This window comes from Epinephelus moara, chromosome 15, assembly GCF_006386435.1.
Source record: "Epinephelus moara isolate mb chromosome 15, YSFRI_EMoa_1.0, whole genome shotgun sequence".
Classification (NCBI taxonomy): domain Eukaryota; kingdom Metazoa; phylum Chordata; class Actinopteri; order Perciformes; family Serranidae; genus Epinephelus; species Epinephelus moara.
The window spans coordinates 2235145-2257918 of record NC_065520.1 but is presented as its reverse complement, the minus strand read 5'-3'; the positions used below and the strand labels follow the sequence as shown (position 1 = coordinate 2257918).

The window sequence follows — 22774 nt, the reverse complement described above, 5'->3', positions numbered from 1 at the left end:
TGTGTAAACATGTACTAGTAGAAACCCAAAATACCAGCATAATAGCTCCTCTTTAATAAAGAGCCAAGTTTGCAGAATATATTACAATCTTTAATATATTAATTTATGACTTTGATCTTGGCCTTGAACCTCAAAAAGTTCAAGAACTGTGCACGCTGCCTTGTCATCTATCGTTTCCTTCGACGATCCCTCCCCCCGCGACCCTGTGACACTATTGACTGAATGCTTGATGAGGATGCTGAGGAGGTGAAATCCTGCACCCTATGATAAGATCAGAGCCTCCCGTGACACCTAAGCCACTCCCATCTCTCTGTGGACAGCAGGGAGGCCTGTCGATGCGGCATCGGAGCTGCACAAATTTCATTTCATGATCTGGGATGAGAACAATGTGGCACTTTGAGTCCAAACTAGTAAGACAAAAATGACTGATACAGGTTAATATAATGATAATTTTTAAAAGAACAATGCCCATTAATCTTTACAGTTAAAAACAGCCCAAGTGTGACCTGGAAAAGGCAACAACTGAGAAATCCTGCACAGTGTAAATGCCTTTGAACTCAGTTGAACCATATTGTAAAGATCATGCAGAGCTTGACGTTTTATGAATCCCAAAAATAGCATGAATACTTATCACTGTGCTGAAAAAGCACTGAAAGTGGGCATCGATCTGTTTCCATGGCACCATTACCACCTAGTCACTGAAGGTGAAAAGTCTTATTCACATGCGCGCTCTAATACAAAAGAAGCTTTTTGGTTTGGATGTTCTGTGAAAGTTGAAGAGAAAAACGTGGGATGGTTGTGTTTTGGCCACAGGCGAAGTGATGCAGGTTGTTTGGTCTTAAGAGACAGAAGAAGCAGTTAAGTTTTGGTATCATTAGGAGCTGTTTTCTTTCTTTTTTTCCCCCCGCACCAAAATGTTCAGAGGACGTCTTTCACAACAGAGAAAAAGTCAATACAAACTGTCAGCAAAGAGTTTTATAGAACACAATAAAATAGAAGAAAAATCCACCGGCTTTTATTTTAAAATGTTTATGGCATTGATAGAAAATTTGAGCTGTTGGTTTTCAAAGCTCAGTCTCCATTTGCTGAAGGTGACTTTCACTTTTATAACATGCAGTTTTCTTGATAAATATTTTTTTTCTGCTGCAGGTGCACAGCATGAGACGTGCATTTCATTTTAATGTTAGAAAGTGGGACTGAAATATATCACAGTGCAGAAATACACGTGTGTGTATACACACATACTCCCTGAGTGAGCATTAGTTTTACCCTTGGCAGGAAACGCAGCGTAAGATCAAGTGTTATGTTCCGGCATATTTCCAGTTTAAGTTAATTTGAGCACAGGGAACCCAGTGTAATTAAGTTCTGAGATTAATACACGGAAATGTATTTGGTTTTGTATCCTTTCCTCTTAAGCACAGGAGTTAAATAACAGACAAGACTGCAGACCAGCATATGAATTAAAAAAAAAATCAAAGGAATCCCTTACTCCCTGATGCAATTATTTCCGATTCACATTATTTTTTTTCTGGCCGATGACATTAATGACTTTGAGCGAGGGGTATGAATCAGGGCTCTGTGTGGCACCAGTGGAGAGAATTTGATGGGCCGGCAAAATAATGCTCTGCCTCAACATCCTGTATGGCTTTTAGAGAGGTTGGAAAACAAATTCTGATTTTGTTTGATTTCATTTTGTTGACACTTTTATAACTTGGGAGATTTACTGTAAGGGATCACAAAGTGGTAAAAAAATATATATTGCATGTTTTAAAGATGATGAAATTATTGGACTTGGGAAGAAAAAGAATTCTCCCTACTATTTTGCTGTTAGTCTCAATCATATACTGAGGCTCATTTTAAAGGGTAACTCCACCTGGACCTTATTTTTCCATGTTTTTCTGTCGCAGTGAAGAATGGGAACAACAATTTGTTTTGAATTGGACCAGTATTAAGTGAGAGTGCTGCAGCCAGCAGCCTCAAACAGGCTGCAAAATAACTACTCAGGGCATTTGTCACGTTAAGTTTACGTCCACTAAAAGTGTTTGTTTTTGCCACTGACAGGTTCAGATTGTTATTTTAAGTGTCTGACAACATTATGGAAAGGATCCCTAAAGAGATAGACCTTTTCGTTAAAGAGTAAGATCCTTTTTGTTTAATCAGAAACAGACCCAAAACCCGCGAGACTCTATTTAAATAAACAGTCATTTTATCATAGGGAAACACACTTCAGTTAAAGTCCACAGAAATAAACTGAAACTCACAAAAAGCATTGTGGTTTTTCTTTCCACTGTTTCAACAACACCAACTCAGGTGTGGTTGAAATTAACCCTTAATTAACACATTTAGATGTATGCTGGCTCTCTTAATGCTAAAATTACTGTTTATTTAAATGGAGTCTGGTGGGTTTGATGATGATGATTTCAGGGCTGTTTCTGATCAAACAAAAAAGGATCTTACTCTTTAACAAAAAGGTCTATCTCTGTGGGGATTCTTTCTCTGAAATCGCCATCACCTGACCTGCCAGACTCCATTTAGATTAATTTTAGCTAACTGGGTGACTGTTCCCATTGACTTTGAATGAAGACCGTTTTCCTATGTTAATATTACTTAATTAAAAAAAATAAAAAAAATTAAATGGAGTTTGGACTTTGAGGCTGTTTCTGGTTAAACAAACGGATCTTACTCTTTAACAAAAAGGTCTGTACTTGTAGGGATCCTTTCCATAATGTCCAACATTTATAATGACAATCTGAGCCTGTCAGTGGCAAAAACACTTTTAGTGTACCTACATTGAAGGTGCAAACATGCCCCTAGTGGTTACATTGCACTCTGTTTTAATCTCCTCAACACTGGACCAATTTCGAAAATTGTTGTCCCCATTAGTCACTTAGACACCAAAACATGGAGAATTGGGGTATAGGTTGAAAAATACTGAACTTACCCATGAATATCTTGAAATCCCCCAAAGTCAAAATTCACTCTGGTGTGTCCTTTTTGCCTTTCAGAAACTCCACTCTCGGATCATGGATCTATCTGCGGCAGATTTACTTCTGGAGCCAGAGAGAAGCAAGGCCTTCTTGCTTTCCAGGAATACAGACTCTCCCTCCAGTGTAAGCTTAATGGAAAACAAGGATTTTTTTTTTCCAGCCATATAATTCGTCCAGGTAGCATAACCGCACCCCCATCCCCCTCAAGAAATCATTACAAGATATTAAAATACAGACCTAACTATCTGAAGCCGTGACCCCCTCCTCTGCTCTCAGCAGGAAGAGCTGGCAGTATCACTTGGCACAAAGAGGAATAAATCCTTGTCATATTACCAGAAAACCATCGATTGAGACTTGCAGTCAGTAAAAATGACTCCATAGGACACAGTGGTACATTAGTCATCTTATGTATTATGCATTAAGCCCTGAAAATGAGTTTGCTCCCCTCTTTTACCCTTTTACCCCTCTGAGAACACCACCTGATAAACTCTAATGTGTGCTTTGAGAGCGGCAGAGGAGGAGGAGGAGGAGGAGGAGAATGAAATAATAATGGCCGAGATGTGAATTAACAATCATCTGGTTATTTAAATGTGCAAAAGTATCACATGTCCTTAAGTGAGCTGTTATTTGATACACACACTTATATGAGATTGGTGAAATATTTCATATCTTATCTTGCATAAAATAACTTAGTAGTAGTCAAATTCAGATGGAGAAACATCTGCTGTGTTGCAATGACTGCATAGGGAAATTTGATTGATATTTTTAAATTAAGTTTGAAAAGTGCATTGCCTTGACATTTTGGGAAACTTTCCCAGAATGTTTGATTGGTCTGTCAAGTCTGTTAAATATCTCTCATCACAAAATTAACAGCAAGATAACCATTAGATACGCAACACTACCTGCCGACATACATCAAATACTCTTAAAGCAGGAAAAGCTTGATGACTTAGTTGTAGCTTGGATGAGCGATCTTCATTATATGACAGTTACTTAACAATTTTAGGCCGTGACTGTCTCATTTCCATATGATTTTCACACCTTATATCCAAACATAATGTCATGTCTCTTTCTTTATCTCATAGGAGGTTCAGTTGAATGGAAAGGCAGGTCTCCCTGTGGCCAAGTGTCTGAGCCAGCTGAGTCTGACAGTGCCGGCGCCTGTATACCCACGCAGCAGCTGTAGCAGTAGTGAGTTGTCCCTGTCAAGTGCGTGTAGTGAATTCTCCAGCGGCTCCTACACCTGGAATGATGGACGCTCCTGTGGGAAAATGGTAAACCCTCTCACTCTATAATAGAGACGGTAGCTATGGCAGTACAGTAGCACATCAAGATCACTGGTAGAGATACTTTTTGCTGGCTTTTTCAAAGAACCTAATTAATCCCTCATCTTACTGCCAGTGTGGTAAATATGACACCAAATGGAGGTAAAGATCAGCCCAGTCGCCAGAGGAAATTTTGGCATTGGACGTTTCTGCAAACCACAAATATGTTACATCTGCACATTTCATATCATGACATATAAATGTTTCTAAAGTGACAGTACATGAGCTGACTTTGTCATCAGGAGGTGGACGGGATGTTTGATAGCTTGTCTCTTAGGCAAGACAGCTGCCATGTTGCAGACCACTGTTCAAGACCAACGAACAAATAAACAGATTGTTTTGAAGCGAGTCATTGTGGTGTTTTCATCTGCTTTTTAGGCCCCAAACATATATGTTTTGTAGTGACCCATAAGTGTTTTTCCAGCGGATTTTTGGGCTATAAATGTGGATGCTTTGTTGTGACCCATTGGTGTTTTCCAGCGGCTTCTTTGGTTACAAATGTGGGTGATTTGTAGTGACTTGTCCGTGTGTTTACAGTGTTGTTTTTTTTAAGGTCTCAAATGTGGGTGTTTTGTAGTGATCCGTTGATGTTTTTCCAGCAGCTTTTTAGGCTTCAAATGTGGGCATTTTATAGCGACCAGTTGGTGTTTTTGTGGCTGCTTTCTTGGCTTTAAATGTGGGTGTTTTGTAGCAACTTGTCTGTGTATTTCCAGCATTTTATTAGGCTCCAAACATGGCTGTTTTTTAGTTGCCTAAGAAGCCGCTGGAAAAACACCAGTGGGTCACTGGTGTTTTTCCAGCGGCTTCTTAGGCTGTGTGTTTCCATAGTTATTTTTAGGCCCCAAACATTGGTGTGTGTAGTGACCAGTTGGTGTTTTTCCAGCAGCTTTTTAGGCTTTAGATGTGGGCATTTTATAGCGACTCATTGTTGTTTTTCCAGCAGCTTGTTAGGCTTTAAACACGAGCATTCTATAGTGACCTGTTGGTGTTTTTTCCAGAGGCTTTTTGGCTTCAAATGCGGGGGTTTTTTGTAGCAAGTCATCTGTGTGTTTCCATCATTTTTTTAGGCTCCAAGAATGGGTGTTTTATAGTGACCTTTGTTTCTCAAGCTGCCATTTAGGCTTCAAAACTGGTAGTTCTGTAGTGACCTTTCTATGTCTTTCCAGCAGCGATAGTGGCTGAAAAGTGGTTGTTTTTTCTGGAGACGTTGTTTTTCCTGCCAGGATTTTGTCTCTAAAACTGGGTATTTAGATATTTTTCTAACCATAACTAAGTGGTTTTTGTGCCTAAACTTAATTCACATATTATCCACAGCAATGTTGAAATGAAGATTTTTAATGTATCTGCTGAATGATAATGTGCAAATTTCACATATTCATGGTTTGCAGAAATGTACCATGCCAACATTTATTGTGGTGATCGGGTTGGTAAAGATGAAAAAAAAAAAAAGTTTTCATCCATGTTGACCCACTCTGTCTCTTTGCCTTGTAGACATCTCTGACTTGGGAGAAGAGGTTGAGTTTGGGTTCATCAGCCCCAAGTAATATCTGTGCCGCCCTTGAGGAGCAGCTGCCCACAAGGCGCAAGGAGAGCAATATACTCGAGGGACTGAGAAAGCTCCAGAGGAGGAAACACAGGAGCTCCTCTGCTTCATCCAAGGTCTCAAAGTCAGACTGTATGAACTCCAACGAGGGCATCTATTCTCTGGGTATCAAGAGTGGCAGTAAAGGGGTGTCCAAGCCTACCCACGTGGGTAGAACTTCAGCTGCTGGGGGCAAAAAGTTCTCTTATGATTCTGATGATGCTGATGATGAATTGGCACATTCCAGTCGAGGAGATAACATCCCCACTAAGGACAGCTGGTTTTACTGTAAGAGGCTCTCCCGCAGCATCTCAGACAGTTTGTGCAGCTGGGAAGGGATACAGGACAGTGGAGGTGGAGGTGACGGTAGCTCAGGTAACATGGCTACGAAACACCCTTCTGGGTGTGACTCAAAAGAGCGTCCTGACAAACTCATGAGTTTCATAGACAGTTTTCTCCCTGAGGGCGGGCGGATATCAGCTTTTACTAAACCATCCTTGCTGCACTTCAACCCCGCTGACCCAGAGGGTCCTAATCACCTCTCTGACGTGGATGATCCAGAGGACCTCAACTCTGAGTCTAATGACATCCGAATGTCCTTTAGCCAGCAACTGGAGCAGGCGGAGAGGGACTCCAAGAGAGTGTCAAGAGATGCTGCCAAGCTGCTCACACAACAGTGCTTGCGAAGAGAGCAGGGACGCACCCAGTCTGCAGATGGGAGGCCCAGGCCTTTCAGCTTAATTAAGGAGCCCAAAGGGGCCAAGTGTACTCAGTCTGAGGAGAGCATACTGGCAATATTTGATGCAGAAGGAGAGCCTATTGAACTTTGTGCTCATAAGCTCACAACAGGTGTTGGGCTTCGAAATGACATTCAAAATAGCAAGGTAGTTGCTGATTACACAGAGCTAGCGCCCCAAGAGAGGCCAACAAGGCAAAAATCAGCAAATACAAGAAACTACACTGTTCTTGAGTCTCCAGAGAAACCATCTGAATGTCAAATTAGGTCTAGTAAAACAAGCAATAGCAGGGAGGGCAGTACAGAGAGGGTGTCAATGCAGCTGACTCCACAAAGGAAACTTATCAAACCACCAAGCAGCCGACCTAATAAAGGCCATTCCATCCCTCCCATGAGCGATTCTACTGCTCCCAAGTCCAGTGGTTCAAAGATACCCGGTCGTAACAAACCTTCAGGGTCCCCACTGAGAGTGTCAAAGGGCTCTTCCACTGAACCAAGTAACAGTGGAAACTCAGGACTCTCTAGTCAGGAGAAATCCCCCTCCTCTCCTGCAGTTAAAATGTCCAGGTTCATAAAGACTTCAGGAACCTGTTCACAGAGCCCAAAGGCGGTGAACTCCAAGCTCCCCAGCAGGGCCGAGTGTAGTAAGGGTTCCTCCTCCAGTTCCCCACACCTCTCAAGGAGGCACCTGGAGTATGCTGACAATGGTGAACAGCCCACCAGAGACAAACACTGTGAAACCAGCAAAAATAAACTCAGGTCCCCGTCTCCTCCCCCTCCCCCGGGCCGCACCACCTCCTTACTAATCAGACCAAATTACGAAGGGTCGCCTCAAGCACATAAAACATGGGTGGCTCAAACATCCACATCAACCACTGTGAGGGGCCCTCCCCCAAGTTACCACACCTCACTTGTACCAAATATGCAAACAACGCTACCCATCAAGGATAAAGACTGTTTAGACTTGGATGCAGGCTACGGGACTGCACTTGCACCTCAGAAACTGGTCGAGAAAACCAGTCAGCACCTTCAAAAGTCCCCCGCCATGACTCAGACACCTACAAAAGGCACTTCCAAGAGGATGACCACAAAAGACTACCTCCCTTCTGCAAACTCAGGGTGTGCTCCAGAAACTGAACATGTACCTAAAAGCTCAAAGAATGTCCCTCCTCCCTACAGTGCCCTCAGAGGGTCCTCGCTTCAGAACTCATTTGCAAGTAAAAGAGGATCAACCCATGAAAATGTCTATCAGACAGTGCAGAAGACATCTATTAGTTTACCTTTATCGCTTCAGGATGCCCCTGAAGGTAAAGCAGAGCCACAAAAAGCTGTTGTCAGCCCACCAAGCTCAGTTATTACTTCCCCGAACACTGCAGATAAAGCCTCAAAGACTCGCATCCCAATGGGGTTTAAAGCTTTTTTAAAATCTCCCCCAAGCCATAAAAATAGTCCCTCTATACCAGGCAAGCAAGAGAAAGATCATATCAACTCAGTCTCCAAGGAAACTGTGACCTCAAATGCTTCTACCCAGTGTGACAGCTTGCAGCCAGCATTCGGTATTGATTCGCCATCCAAGATGTCAGAGGGGAAAGGTGACGTCCAGTGTAGGTTACTGGAAGAAGAAGAAGTACAAGCTACAGAGGAAGGGGAGGTTTGCGATAAAGGGAAAAGGAGTAGTCAGCTTTTCTCTAGATCCATATCTGTTTCCACCAAACCTCATCTAAAGCCGGCTCTGGGGATGAATGGGGCTAAAGCTCGTAGCCAGAGTTTCAGCACCAACTACATTGAAAAACCCAACATCAATGCACTAGATGGGCTGGGAAAAATCCGAACACAGATCATCACCAACTCAGGTGAAAGGGGGAACTCTTTGTCAAGACAGAGTTCGTTGGAGGTACCAAGTGTTGGGTTAACAGACAGCCCTCTCCATTCCCCCAGGACTCGGCTTAGCCACTATGGAGGCATGACAGGATCAAATAGTCACAACATCCTCCCTGAGGGAACTTCCAAATCAGGCTCCAAAGGTGAAGGGTCACAGGGCACAGCGAAGGGAGAGGCAATCACTTCGCCTTCTCAAAAAGAGGCACGTAGCTTACCCATAAGCGATCGAATTGGTATGAACAACATCCGTAAGCCAGCAAAAGTTGCCTCTCATCCTCAGTTTCAACCTCCCTCCTCTTGTGTGTATAGCTCAGAAAACCCGGTGCAAGAGACCCCTAATGAGCCGGACTTTAGGAGGGAAGTCAAAACCCAGACAGACTCTCCAGATACAGAGGATAAAAAAAACAGCCCAACAGTCTGCACCATTGAGGAGAAAGTCATGATGGGAATCGAAGAGAATCTGCAGAAATGTCAAGAACAGGAGAAGGTCGCTGCCAGCGAGGCCAAACAGAAGACAGGCCCCTCTCTGGCAAACTGGTTCGGCCTCCGTAAGAGCAAGCTCCCAGCTCTTAGTGGTAAGAAAGCAGACTCCCCCAAGGGGAAAGAGGAGAAGAAAGAGCTGAAGATTGGATCAGTGCTTGGAGGCAAACAGATGAAGTCTGACAAGAAGAAGGATAAGAAGAAAAATGATAACCAGCAGAGAGACAGTCAGGAGGTGCAGAATCTGTCTGAGATGAACAACAAGCTGAGCTCCATCATGGACCACTGCAACAACCAGATGGGCCAGATTGCCAGCCAGATCCAGTGTACAACTGCCTTTATCGGCAAAGACCAGTTTGTGAAAGAGCTTCTTGGCAGGTGGGTGACCAAGCATGTGATTAGATTTTGTATAGAACATAATGATAGTATTAAAACTTATCCGATGGCCTCATTGGCAGATACACTGACTACATCTACATGGTCAGCAAATTTGATTGATGGAAGTTGTAAGAACACTATACAACCCTTTATCTGATTTAGAATATAACTGAGTGACATCTGACAGAACACAAAGTGTATGCAGTGTGGAGAAGCGTATGTGTAATTGCACATGACCCCTGGAAGGTCAACGAAGCAGCACCCCAAGTCACTAAGCTTTACAGTCTATGCTATAGCCACACAGTCCATAAATATCTGTAAGTTTTATTGACGAAAAGCAGACATGCAAGTTATATCTAGGCAGTTACAAATTTAACCCATGTTCCAAATGAGCTGCTGGACGCATTGGTGCTTTGGCGTTCCTTCCAGACCAGAATTAGCATGCATGACATGTGAAAACTACACTAACTGATTAAAAAGAATGTAGATTTTAGCTCCACAATATACAAAAAACCCCCACAACATTTTATTTGAAAAAAACCCTGAATCTTAACTCTGATGTAGTTTGTGCTAAAGTGATTTTCCAACTGCCATCTGCTGCAGAGTGGGTAAATCCTGTTGATATTTCTCAGGGATCTTCTACTGCACTACCGACATGATGACATAATGATGACTTCTACATAGCAAGAGGAATTGTGTGTGTTACAGCTGTAATGCGTTAATTCAAGGCGACTCTCCCCTACTTGTTACTGCTGCCTCTGATCTGGTAGTTGGTGTTATTGTGTGATTTTCACATTCACAGCGGTATGCTATACTGCTTAGCTTCAGTGCTGTAACCTACATCTCTGATGACAGCTAATTGGGAGTTTCAATTATAAAAACATGGAAAAGAACGCATATAAACCCGCCCTTTAAATTAAACATGAGACATTGCTGCGTTAAACTTGTGTGTTCAGAGAAAATGATAAATAAACGGCACCAACAGCAGCTGTCCGTTTGAGTTATGACTCCACTCCGGGGAGCATAAGCAGTTCTCGGACCAACATCCAGACACATAGTCAGCACACTCGAGAAAAGGCATCTCTAAGCCAGGAAAGCTGCACATCTCATACTCTTCACTTCATTGATTTGCCACTTCAAATCACAGCTGACAGATTTTTATCCAGAGTAGCTGCAATCACTTGAAAGGGAACACTTCATAGAGGTTGTTAAACGTTTGACGGCATTTCTGTGCTCATATGTTTGTATCCAGAAGAGCAGGTCAATGCAATTTACCAGCAGGCTCACTTTCCACCTGGCAAGTTGATAAAGGAGGGGCTCGGCACGCAGACATAAAAACAGATCAAATCTTATTTCCTCGCAGGACTGCTGTGAAGGGCAACTGTGTGGCTGCGTCGCCGCCTGGGATCTCCACGCCCAAGAAACACAGCGAAATGAAGGGAGATATGGAGATCTGTCCAGATACTGCTGTAAGTGAGCAAACACCATAACAGAACTGAGCATGTGTCTGTGTCTTGTTTGTCTCTGACTGTGTTTTGACAGGCTGCTGGCACGTACACATACATGCAAATTCCTGCAGGTTTTTCAATCTTGTACTGTACATGTACATGTTCACAAACACATCCACAGCAGCACCACCTCTTCAGCGCTATATCCCCTGAAGGCTCGCTATTGATTCACATTGTGCTTTGACTCAGCCTACAATTCATCGCCTACTTTTTCATTATCCTCCCAGCCCGTGTTGTTTTTGTTCCCACAAAGCTGAAAGTTTTTTAAACCACATCTCACATCAGGCCATGCATTTAATACAAACTTAAATTAGGCCTCTCTCAGCGGCTTGATTCTTTAAATCACATCAGCGCACTTTGTAAGCAAAAGGCCAAAATTATGACCTTGCGGTTCTTCATTATCTGTCAGTCAAAAAATGATGGAGAGGCTGAGTGCTTGAGAGAGCGTGAAAAAAAGCAATAAAAAAAGAAGGTATGAGGAGCAAGCTGAATGGAGGAAGAGAGTGACACAAAGAGAGTCTCACTGCATAATGTAGGAAATTTAATCCAGATGATGTGGAATTTTGATAACATGGAGGAGCCTCTTATCGCAGGCACTCAATTTGACAAAGGGGCCATTTAATACCATCCTCTGAGCGTTCTCTCTATCTTCTCCCGCAGAAATACAACAAAAGAGGGACACTTTATGACCTACAAGCTCCTTCTCTTGCACCACCCCAAAATCACTTCTTTTTTGAATAACCCAATTAAAGTAAGGCAGGAAAGTATGACAACTGCCTTCTTTTTGAACAAAACTTTAAACATAGGGGAGATCGGTTATGGTTGTAACAATGGGATGATTGTAACAGCACCACTTTTGCCAAGAAAGGATGACTTGTAGGTCATGTAATACACGTATTGTATAACCACATCTTTCTTGACCTTGCATGTGAAATTCAATAGCTGTGTAAGGAAGTGTACTGATTTTCAGGTATCAAAGTCATTTTTTGGACCAAGTCTATATTTTGATTAGTCCTGCCGTAGTTAGAATTATGTAACTTGCATTAGATAAGACAGTAGTCTCTTGGGTACAATTAAAGGCATTTCATCTTTGCTCATTTCCAACCACCATGCTGCTACAGTAGGGTGATCATTTTCATTGTAGATTAATTTGTTGATTATTTTCTTGATTGAATGTTTAGTTGTTTGGCCTATAAGATGTCAGAAAATTGTGAAAATTGTCAATCAGTTACCCAAAGCCCAAGATGACATCTTCAAATTCAAATTGTTTCAGATATTCTTCATTTTCAGCCTGGTTTAGTGAATTTCAAGCTAATCATGGTTAGTCGTTGTGTCCTCAATGTGCACCAAAAGGATCTCTTGACTGGTAACATACTTGAGGCAGCAGACTTGTATTTCTGACTCACTCCATGTGATGTACAAAACATCCAACAGGTTAAGGCCTTTTCACACTGAGTCAGTTTTTTTGGATGTGTTTTTTTAAAATTCAGTAGGCACAGAAACCTTGCACACTGATTCTGATGCATTTTATTGAAAATTTTAATTTAATGTATTTAGTGATGTAGTTGGAAATATTGCTATTTGTAGTAGACAAATTGGGGTACTTTGTGTCAAAATTTGAGACCTCTAACACATAAGATTCAGTGAGTTAAAGGTGCTGAGACAAAAGGTTTTACAACTACACCCAGCCCCCCTTATTTTACTATGCCAGAGGCTCATAGTCATAACATACATGAATCTGTAGGTACTACTTTCCCACGTTTCTTCGCAATTTCCTCCAGATGAAGCATTATAAATGGATATGCTATATAATGCAATTTTCTAGACAAAAAAGATACATTTGGAATCTAAAAAACACTTATATACTGCATATTTTGGTGAATTGAATGTATTATTGTATATTTTTGCTGCTTTTTGAAGTTTGCATCACCAACATGAAGTGTTTGTTATTATTCTAGACCCTTATAATGACTCAGAAGATCAACCTGAGGGCTGAAAATGAGGAGGGATGCATTCCAGACACAGCTTGTCAAGACCACATGATAGGTAAGCTCATGCATTACTGTTGGTGCTCAATGGACATTTCATTAAGAACTGCTAAAGTGAGTGATTATGTGCCAAAAACAAAACAAAAAAAAAAACCCACATAGCTCTTTGAATTGTACCACAAGCAAACCAAAGCAGAGGTCAAATCCAATCCCGTGTGATATATTCCGATTCATCGCCTTTGCTCTTGTTACTTCTAAAAGTTGTCATGACGTTGTCTGTTTTAAGCCACTGAGTTTCACATTTGCAAGTGTTTACCTCACTCAGTACAGTTTTTTTCAAAGTAACTTACAAAAAGCTGTCACTAGCCATCAAGAATCAACCAGTGCAATGGAGCATTAACACATTTTACAGTTGTGATTTCCTGATGTGATTGACAATTCAATTCCTTCGCCAACTAATTCCCCTCGCTGCCAGACTTGCCATCACTGTGGGAGAAAAAGTAGCAGCTGCAAAAAAAAAAAACATGTTGACAATTTAGTCAGGTGATTGATGTGCAACCGGGTGATTTTTTACAATGCCTAAGCAGCTAAGGAAGTGAAAAAATAGATGCATCAAACAATTTGTGAGACGGGCTGATGATTGTTATTACTGCATTGGGACAAACTTGCATTGTAGTATGTGATGCGGCGTGGAGAGAGGGTGGAGCCGCTGTTTTCTGGATGTAGGGTGCAGCTTGTTTGTCACTCAGTTGTCAGTCAGTTGGATATTTGAGAGATTGTCGCAGTGATCCATCTCAAAGGTCGTAATGACTCATCTCTTGTAATATAGCACCATAGGCAGTGGGAATAGAGATTAGCAGAAACAGATCCCCCTTTTTTTAGGAACTTGGCGCCAAATTCTGTGGAAAACAAAAAAGGTCTATCTTTTCATAGTTTTAGTCTTTTCAATTGGATATCCTGAAGCATAGCATAGTTTTAAATTGTACTTCGTCCAATCCTTGTTACTCGTGAACTTTCTCTGAGGCCATTATGTGGAGCATCCCAGTCAACATCCTGTGGCTCGCATTTGTACACAGTAGGCACGTAGCCCCTGGGCTTTAGTCAAAACAGTAATGTGACATACACAAAACTGGATATCAACCAGCATCATGTTGATAGAATGCTGAAAAAAAATAGGTTACAATCATATTTAGAATAACGTTACTGTCTAAAATGTTTGTGTATTTCATTTGACTCCATATTACTAACTAGCTTGCCATTTTCAAATTACTTAATCATCGTCTAACATCATGAAGCAACCCATGACTAGCAACCTAGCTTGCTAATCTCAGTTTAGGAAACAGTTAACTCTTGGCTGCTGCATGGATTCGTTGCTTCGTAACATTAGCTTATAAAGTAATTTGGGAGTCCGGTGCCTCCTTTGTTTTGTTTTTTTCGAAACCTAACCCTGAGCTTTTGTTGCACAAGGAAAAAAACAAGTGAAAGACAAGGTGCTTTTCTGACATTGGAAGTTTATTTAAAAAAGACTGTATGCATCTAACAAGCAGAAACTGTCCAGTTCCTGTGAAAATGGAAGTGTATTTTGAAAAGACAATGCATGTAACATGCATAAAATGACAGGGTATCCTGGAACACCAATAACAGACACACCCAGGATACCTAGCGCGTCATTTGTGGACATGAAAGTCCACTGACCAAACAGTATATGACAAGTTGGGAGTGTGAACCTCGGGAGTCTAGATGTATTCGCTCAATACATTCTCACTTTAGCCTCGTCACATACTGACGTTTGGTCATGGACTTTCCACGTTGAGGTATGATGTACCCTGGGTGCATTGGTTGTTAACATTCTGGGACGCCGTGTCAAGTTCAGCCTGTTACATGCATTGTTTGTTTTTAAAGTACACTTTTTTACAGGAAATGTACAGTTTGCCAGAGGTCACTGTCCAAGCGCCGTTTTTTTGAGGACTTCAAAGTGTTGAGCTGATGTTATCTACCCAATAAAGTATTTTGCTACATTAGCTAGCCGGTAATCCATCTGTGTCAGCAAGCAAGCTAGAATTGTTAACATTAGCCCACTCAACATCAGGATTTTTTTTTTTTTTTGCATTAGGCCACAGAATGTCATAAATTTACTGCTTATCGCACCTTAGGTCAGTTGCTGTAGCAGCTCAAATTCAGCTAGCACAAACCCCAGCACTAAGCGAAGGTCCGACTCCACCGCTACTACAAAATGTATTACAGAAACGAGGCATGTGTGGATTCTGTTTTGGTGGCTGCCAGTGATTTGTTGGAATTAGCGGACTCCATTTCTAAGCTACAGTTAGGAATGTTGCCCACTGTTGGTACTCAGGAATGTGCATAATGCAAAGTCAAAGTCAAAGTGAACTTTATTGTCAATCAAACCATACAATAAGCAATTGCACAGAATAACAAAATTACATTTCTCCACACTCTAATGTGCTGGTTTGTAACAAACAACATTTAACATAAAAAGAAGTGCACACAGACAGCAACAAGTTCACCTAAATACAACATAGACGGACAGTAGGGATTACTGCATACCCATAGACATGTAGATAGACACTGACAAGACAAAGTATTACACAGGATTTTTCAAGTATTTGCAAGTTTTAAAAAGTTATGCACAGTGTGCCAGGGATGTAAACAGTGATGAAGCATGTAATGAAGGTAAAGTGCAAAGTGCTGAACAGCAGCATAGCACTATGTTGTGAGTATAAAGTGCATAGTAGTGACATGAGTTTAAATGGTTTATAACCAGTCCGGTCAGTCGCTGTGGGGGTGTGTGGCACAGGAGTGACATGTCATGATATTTTCTTGAGTGAGTTGAGTAGCCTATTGGTTTTTACCTGGAAATTCATCAAGAGTCCTTTACATAGAAATCTGTTTTTAGGTTACGTTACAATCCGTCTAGCCACTGGAATTAAAAAACGATAAATACATGTAAAAGTTACATACATACAGACCCTTGAAGAACATGACTTTTATTCTCAAATTGGATGGATGTAAAACTATTTTCATTTATTCAAAGCTGCTGTAATCAATATTTTTTATATTTTGTATTCCTAACTGGCTGTAAAATATAGGTATTGTATTTTGGGTCTGCTTTGCCATGGTTGGCACTGTTTATATCCAGAATATACAAACAGTAATGATTGTGTAAACATTTAATGGACTCCAACTTCACAACAGCCAGTTCTTATGTATAATTAAACTAGATATATTTTGGTAGGGCTGAGTGTTGGTCGAAATAATCTCTATGGAACCAGAAACCAATTCTCAGCTTCTCTTGTTTTTTTATGTTTGAAGATTTAGCTGAGAAGTAACTTATTAAAATATGTCAAGACATAGTTTTGGCTCGAGCAACTTTCCACAGAGTGTGAAAATCAGCTCATGATGGGGAACAGCCACCACGGCGCCAAAATGAAATGCTTAATTGTGTCTGTATTCTGATTAACATGCTGCCTTTTTTTATATTCCGCCAGCTATGCACTTCCAGACGGAATGAACTAAATATTTCATAAAGGTTTCGGCTGTGGGTGCTTAATGCTCCTCAGCCCTGCTTTAATGTCACGTATCTCCAAAGTGCAGCATGCACAGGCCCAACGCCACACAAACACATCCATCACATAAATAGTTTACATCCAGCCAGTTTATGATGCAGGCAGCTTGAGCAAAATCCATGTTATGAATGTGGACTTTGAAGTTCACCCTACACTGGTCAGCTGCTGTATATTAGCAGAACTTCCCATGAGGCAGCTTTTATTTTTTCTTATACAAAGACAATAAATAACATTTTGACTGGCCCACAGCACAGGCTGACCCTAATATATCTGCAGGGGTTTGACAGCATTGTTGATCAATACCAATGATTCAGCAATTATTTCACTGGGTGCTGATGTTTCTGGCTTTCAAACTTTCTAGCCTTTAGTCTAAAGCATCATTCTTAAGCCAAATGATTGCAATATTCTGCAGCAGATCTTGCTGCTGGAGCTTTATGATCCAGGCACATGGATTTATAGAGACAGCTGGATACAGCATCCGAAGTTGAGCCCTGTTCATCCCTTTGAAAGTTGCCCAGTAGTGCATGAAACCAAAAAGTCTGACTTTAATCTGTAAAAAAATTTGGATCTTCCACTTTGCTTCTACATTGTTGGACTTCCGCAATCCAATCAGCTAACCTTTGGTTTAGCACTTAGCTAACTTAAATGGGGATAGAATGATTTTAACGTGCATAGAGCTGTAATAGTCAACTGATCGATTAGTCAGTTGACATAAACATAATTGACAACTTTTTCGCTAATCAATTATGGTTCAACTATGTTTTTATGCCAAAATGCTTTCCCTGTTTTACAACATTTGGCGACAGGCAGGGTACACCCTGGATAGGTCCCCAGACTATCACAGGACTGACACATGGAGACAGACAACCATTCACTCTCGCATTCACACCTACGGCCAATTTAGAGTCACCAATTAATTTGCATGTCTTTAGATTGTGGGAGGAAATCGGAGAACCCAGAGAAAAGCCATACTGACATGGGGAGGACATGCAGACTCTAAAATTGGCCCTCCCACTTGGGGTTTGAACCAGGAACCCTGTTGCTGTGATGCGACAATGCTAAACAGTGCATCGTCATGCCGTGTTTTACAACATATTAAACTGATTATCACTGGGTTTTAGACTAACAAAGCAAGACATTTAAAGACATCACCTTGGACTTTTTGAGACGGGAATGGACTTTTTCCGCTACTTTCTTACATTTTATAGACCAAACGATTACTCAAGAAAGTCATCAGCAGATTCATCAATGACAATAGTAGTTACTTACAACTCTTGTGCAGCACTTCTAGACTTTCAAAATGTCAATGGACCAAATGGATCAAATCCTGATAGTGACTCTAGTCCCCTGATTTACAGATGTCTCTTTTTTGCAATTTACATCAAAGGGAAAAAGACTCCAATGGGATCACTGACTCATCATTGACTCCAGTGGGATCATGTGTTGGACCTTAAAGTTGAAATTTCATGATTTGATCACTATGTCAAATTAGATTCAAAATCCAGTGCTGTTCTTTAGGGCTTGCCCAGGTAGTGTTGTGCATAAAAATGCTAAATGAGCACGTTCATTGAACGTATCCACTTGCAAATGAGCATTGTTCACCCTCGCCACAGCGAACAGCACTCAAGCACAGAGATTTACGGCAGCCGTTTTTTCTGTCAATACGTGTTTCCTCCTGCCTGAATCTGAACCAAACCTTTTCCTTTACCTCAGCATGGAGGAGGGTCCTACACATTTTAACAAGAGGGAGACACTATTCGATGGGGGAACAGGCTTCAACAAAAATCTGCATGGCTAGTAAACCCAGCAATTCCGACATTGCAGCTGCTGGTACTGCTGAAGCCAGTTCATATGGTTTTATGAACAAATCAGGACAGATTCCAATGGAAATATATTATATTTTATGCAAATTGGACCTACGGAGTCTGAAAAAATGTCAGCCACATCTGCAACAAATTTAAAACAACACAATGAGTTGAAGCATCCGGTTAGTGTTGGGAAATATCTGTCAGTCAGTGATGGTATCGATTTTATTTAATTCAAAAGTGCTGTATATAACACTGATTGTTGAGTCTCATTCCTAGGTTGTCAAAGACCTATGCTTTGGTTTAAAAAACTGAAGAAACAGACACAAACTAGTTCATTTTATGAGACTGTGAAATCCATATTGCAAACTATGAATGTGAGCTAGTTAATTTTAATCCATGTAATGAACTTTAAGATGGCTCTTGTAAAGTCTGAGCGCACACAACAGTGGACTTACAGTTACTAATTTCTCCTGCAAAAATCTGACTTTACAATTAGTGTCAAATATCATTGCATTTTCATGTAATTGTTGACACGGAAATATCTCCTAGATAAGGTTATGGTTGTTAGTGATGACTCTTTCTCTTCCCTTTGACACCTCCTCATTGCATGAAACCTATTTCACGCTGTGGAGGTATCAAAAAACCTGCTTTCTCTCCTCAAACCTGGGAGGTTGTATACAGAAGTGATAGGGAGCTCCTGAAAAAACACATTACGTCCAGTTGTTGTTGCCTCTGGGTAGAATTACTGTGAACCTTGTTATAGTTTGGTTTTAGGGGGCATTTTGAACTGCCAGGCTTGGCATTCAATTATACAGCTGTGTAATCTATGGCTCTCCCCTTCTTTCTCTTTCTCACACATACAATACGCACGTGTCTCTGCTTATATGTCAACTGCATCATGTATTTTTTAAAAGTTGGGATCAGGATTTTTATTCTTTCGCAGTGACGGTCCTCAAGTGATGCACAGCAGATGTGTGTACAAGTAACAGGCCATCTGCCCAGTGAACACGGTGTATGTGTACATCCAAACACTGAGGACTCATTTTCACAGGTTCTCCATGTGCAGTATGGTGCTGACTGTCAGAGGCAAGTCAGATAAGAGTAGAAGTACACATCAACAACAACACCATTGACAACTCAAGTTTGTTTTTTCACCAAGAACTCCTCCCAACTATATAAATTCGCTCATCTGTGAATTTACTGATCATGCTTTGGCATCCAAAGAAGAATGCAGTTGTTACTTTAGTGCATCACCAATGACGCACAGACATATATAAGAGAAAATGGATCAATAGTTTAAGCTTTAGATCCAAATGTAAATCCGATCCCTCCTTGCAAACTCTTGAAACTCAACTGTAATACCCAACAGTATTGAGAGAGAACTTTTATTCATAGAAGGAAATGCTCATGAGTGGACTGTGTTTGTGCTCCAGCATCCCACTGAGACAAAGCTATACAGTTGAGAAGCAGAGCCTGTCAATATCGATCTACTAAAAAAATAAAATAACATGCTGGTCTGCTCTCAGAGTTTTCACTCAACAGTATTTTGAGAGACAGAACAGATGGTTGCGGAGGATTCCTCATCCCCGAGGCAAACAGTGGAAGATATGATGCAAGCAACAAAGAGAAACTTGTTTAATTTGAACTAAGATAAAAACATTATGGGCCTTTTTCACTTTTACAAAACCCATCTCAGCAAAAAGTCGCAAATAATTAGCCGATGTAACTGTTGGCCGTTAGCATTCACAGTTACAAGGACCTGGGCTGAGCTGAATGGCCGTCCATCTGTTCCAGCCTGAGTCAAGGCTCTGCAAACTGTGGCTTCCAAACGACGTCCATCTGTTGCCACTTGCTGTCATTTCTCCTGATTACAACCCAACGTGCACTCTGATGGATCCGAAGAACGTGGCCTCGGGCTGTAGCTCAATTGTGTGTTTTGTTCAGAATTGTTGGCAGCGGGTGCTTTATTGTGTCATATCTTGTTAGAATGTGCATCTGTTGTGATAGCTACAAATGCTTCTAACAAGTGCCTAATAGGAACATTATAATAAGGTGCATTAGGGTGGAGCTACCAGCAGCAATTACTGCAATTAGGGATGTCAGCTTTGGTTAATTTTGCTCTCAATAGCCAGACACCCATTAACAGGTAACTAATCAGTTCATTTTCAAGAAAAAAAAATGCAATGAATCAGGGCTCCACAATAACTCTGCGCTGGGTTAGTGTAAAGTCTCACTGAGTTGTCAGCAAGCAAGTAAAAAATAAATGTGATGTGTAATGTACAGTTTTCTGGGTACAAAAAAAACAAAAAAAACTTGCGTCCTGTATCACTACAGCGGACTTTTCCTGATGAGTTGCTTGTATACTGGGGATGAACAGGGTTGTTGAGAAGAATCAGTCGTAATGGACACATAAATGTTGGCATGTTACGCTTCTGCAGACCACAGATATGTTACATTTGTACATTATTTTGTAGTAGATACATCAAAACTTTACATTTCTCAGCCAAGGCACCAAAACCACTTGTTTAATGCTAGGAAGAAATCATGTTTTGGCTTAAAATAGACTGACTGATAGATTTTTATTTGTGTCTTGCACACTTACATGTGCCCAACCCTCACTGGTTTACAAGACACCATTACAAGTCAGTAAAATACACCCAAGTTCTGTGACTTAAACAATGCTGGGAAATGCCACACTGTGCTGGTCAAACACCCCAAAGTTCAGTGGCACAGCCCCACTGGGAAACACCGTGATGTGTCTCAAAAAAACACTAAGGTTCGGTGCACCAAACACCGATGGAAGTGCTGCGAAGGGTCGCCAAAAGACAAACAGTGTTGTTGTTTGTTGGTCCTTAACAGTGCCCTGGAACTTAGCGCACATTTCACCTTTGTCGTACATTTACCGTTTCAGAACTGAGAGCATTACAATAGAATAAAGCTCATTTGGGTATAAAATAAGAAAACAAACTGTGGGTCCACAAAATCAGTCTCCCATTTATTGTCCATGGAGCGGATCAAGTTTAAGACTTTCTGGTTTCTGGATTTGAGAGAGTGTAGCTCATTTTACAAATATTGATTGAACTTTCAGGCCATGGAAATAACATAACGATATTCTTAATTTAGGTGGTGCTCACTCAAAGTTTACATGGTTCAAAATACCAGTTTCCTAAGGGAGGGTCCTGGGGAAAGGTCTTGTTTTTTTTTTTGACCTATCCACTGCCCCAACCTACCTCCTTACTGGACTGCTCGGGATTGCTTTCTTCTTTACCCCCATCAGCACATTATTCATGTGATCGCAGCCTTCCAAAATACATGGGCTATGCACACATTACTTCATATTATTCACATATCTTATTTCAGAGGAAAATGTATGAACAGTGCACAAGAACAGCTTCAGTCATGTCATATACTATGTCACTTTCTGGGGTCAATGATGTCATATACGACATAATGTTACTATTGTGAAATATCACTGGAACTTTGCTTGTGAAAGAATTACTTTTTCTTTGCCCTGAAGGTAACATTTGCATCCCCTTCAGCAGCTTTGTAATGCAGCCTTAAACTGCGGTGTCTGTATGGAGACACTGAATGTCTACTGTGAATATTTCTCCATCTTTCTGTGTTGGTATTATTGTTGTTAGCTGTCCACTCGCTGTCCACAATTTCTTAGGTTGAGTCTGTCGACCTGTCTGTTGAGTATTGACTGTGTGGCAGCTGTGATCCTAAACACACTTATTCATATTGTTTTTATTCATTGTTTAATAGTGCTACATTTTCCATTTTGGACAAAAAAGTTTGGCTTTTGGGCAAGTCAACTCTCAGAAGTTGCATCATGGCATTGCCAGCAGCAGCAGGTCTCTCTCAAGCCATTAGCGGAGTGCGTAGGTAAATTAGGCTAAAGACCGACCAGTCAAAAAAAAGCTTTGATACTCCTAACTGCAATCCCATTATTTCTTTTATTTACTGTATCAAATTAAACTACTGTCTTTTCTCCTTTCTCCTACCGACCACGTGTTACTGAACCTGCTACAGACGCCCTCTTTACTCACAACCCTTTCCGTTGCATGTGAATCCAAGCCCTCCTTTCTTCTCCTTCGTTGTTGTCTCCTGCTTCTCCCAGAGGTCACACTCCTGTCCCTGTCACTCTAGGCTCCGGCTGTCAGATGAGAACCCTGGACAGCGGGATCGGCACCTTCCCTCTCCCCGATTCCGTCACCCGGGCCAGCGGTCGCCACATCCCCAAATCTGAATCCAGCCCAGGTGGGGTGACCGCCGGCTCCTCTGACCTCAATCGGGAGCCTCCCTCTTCTCACCCAGACCCCTCTCAACCTGATGTGAAAGTGCCTTCCCTCCCAAAATCCTGCCCGCATGCCCCGACTGGCATGGGTCACTCCCTGTCCGACCCCAGTGTGTCCTCCAGCAACAACGACACCCAGAGCCGCCTGCCCAAATTAGCAACCTCAGGTGAGTCAAGAGCTTCTTTATATTCAGGGTTTCTCCAGGTTTACTGCGATTTT

At 41.4% G+C, this 22774-nt stretch overlaps 1 protein-coding gene across 6 annotated transcripts in view; it reads left to right on the top strand.

Moving 5' to 3' along the window:
* Positions 1–22774, top strand: part of LOC126401653 (nck-associated protein 5-like) — a 241384-nt gene that overhangs the window by 196807 nt on the left and 21803 nt on the right. For 5 of the 6 annotated variants that reach the window (XM_050063005.1, XM_050063006.1, XM_050063007.1 and 2 more), the window contains 6 exons: positions 3006–3110; positions 4073–4261; positions 5804–9369; positions 10733–10838; positions 12836–12923; positions 22407–22721. In XM_050063005.1, the coding sequence (XP_049918962.1) occupies positions 3006–3110; positions 4073–4261; positions 5804–9369; positions 10733–10838; positions 12836–12923; positions 22407–22721 (4369 nt within the window). Of the gene's footprint in view, positions 1–3005; positions 3111–4072; positions 4262–5803; positions 9370–10732; positions 10839–12835; positions 12924–22377; positions 22722–22774 lie in introns of those variants that run through there. The other variant, XM_050063010.1, reaches the window with a different exon arrangement.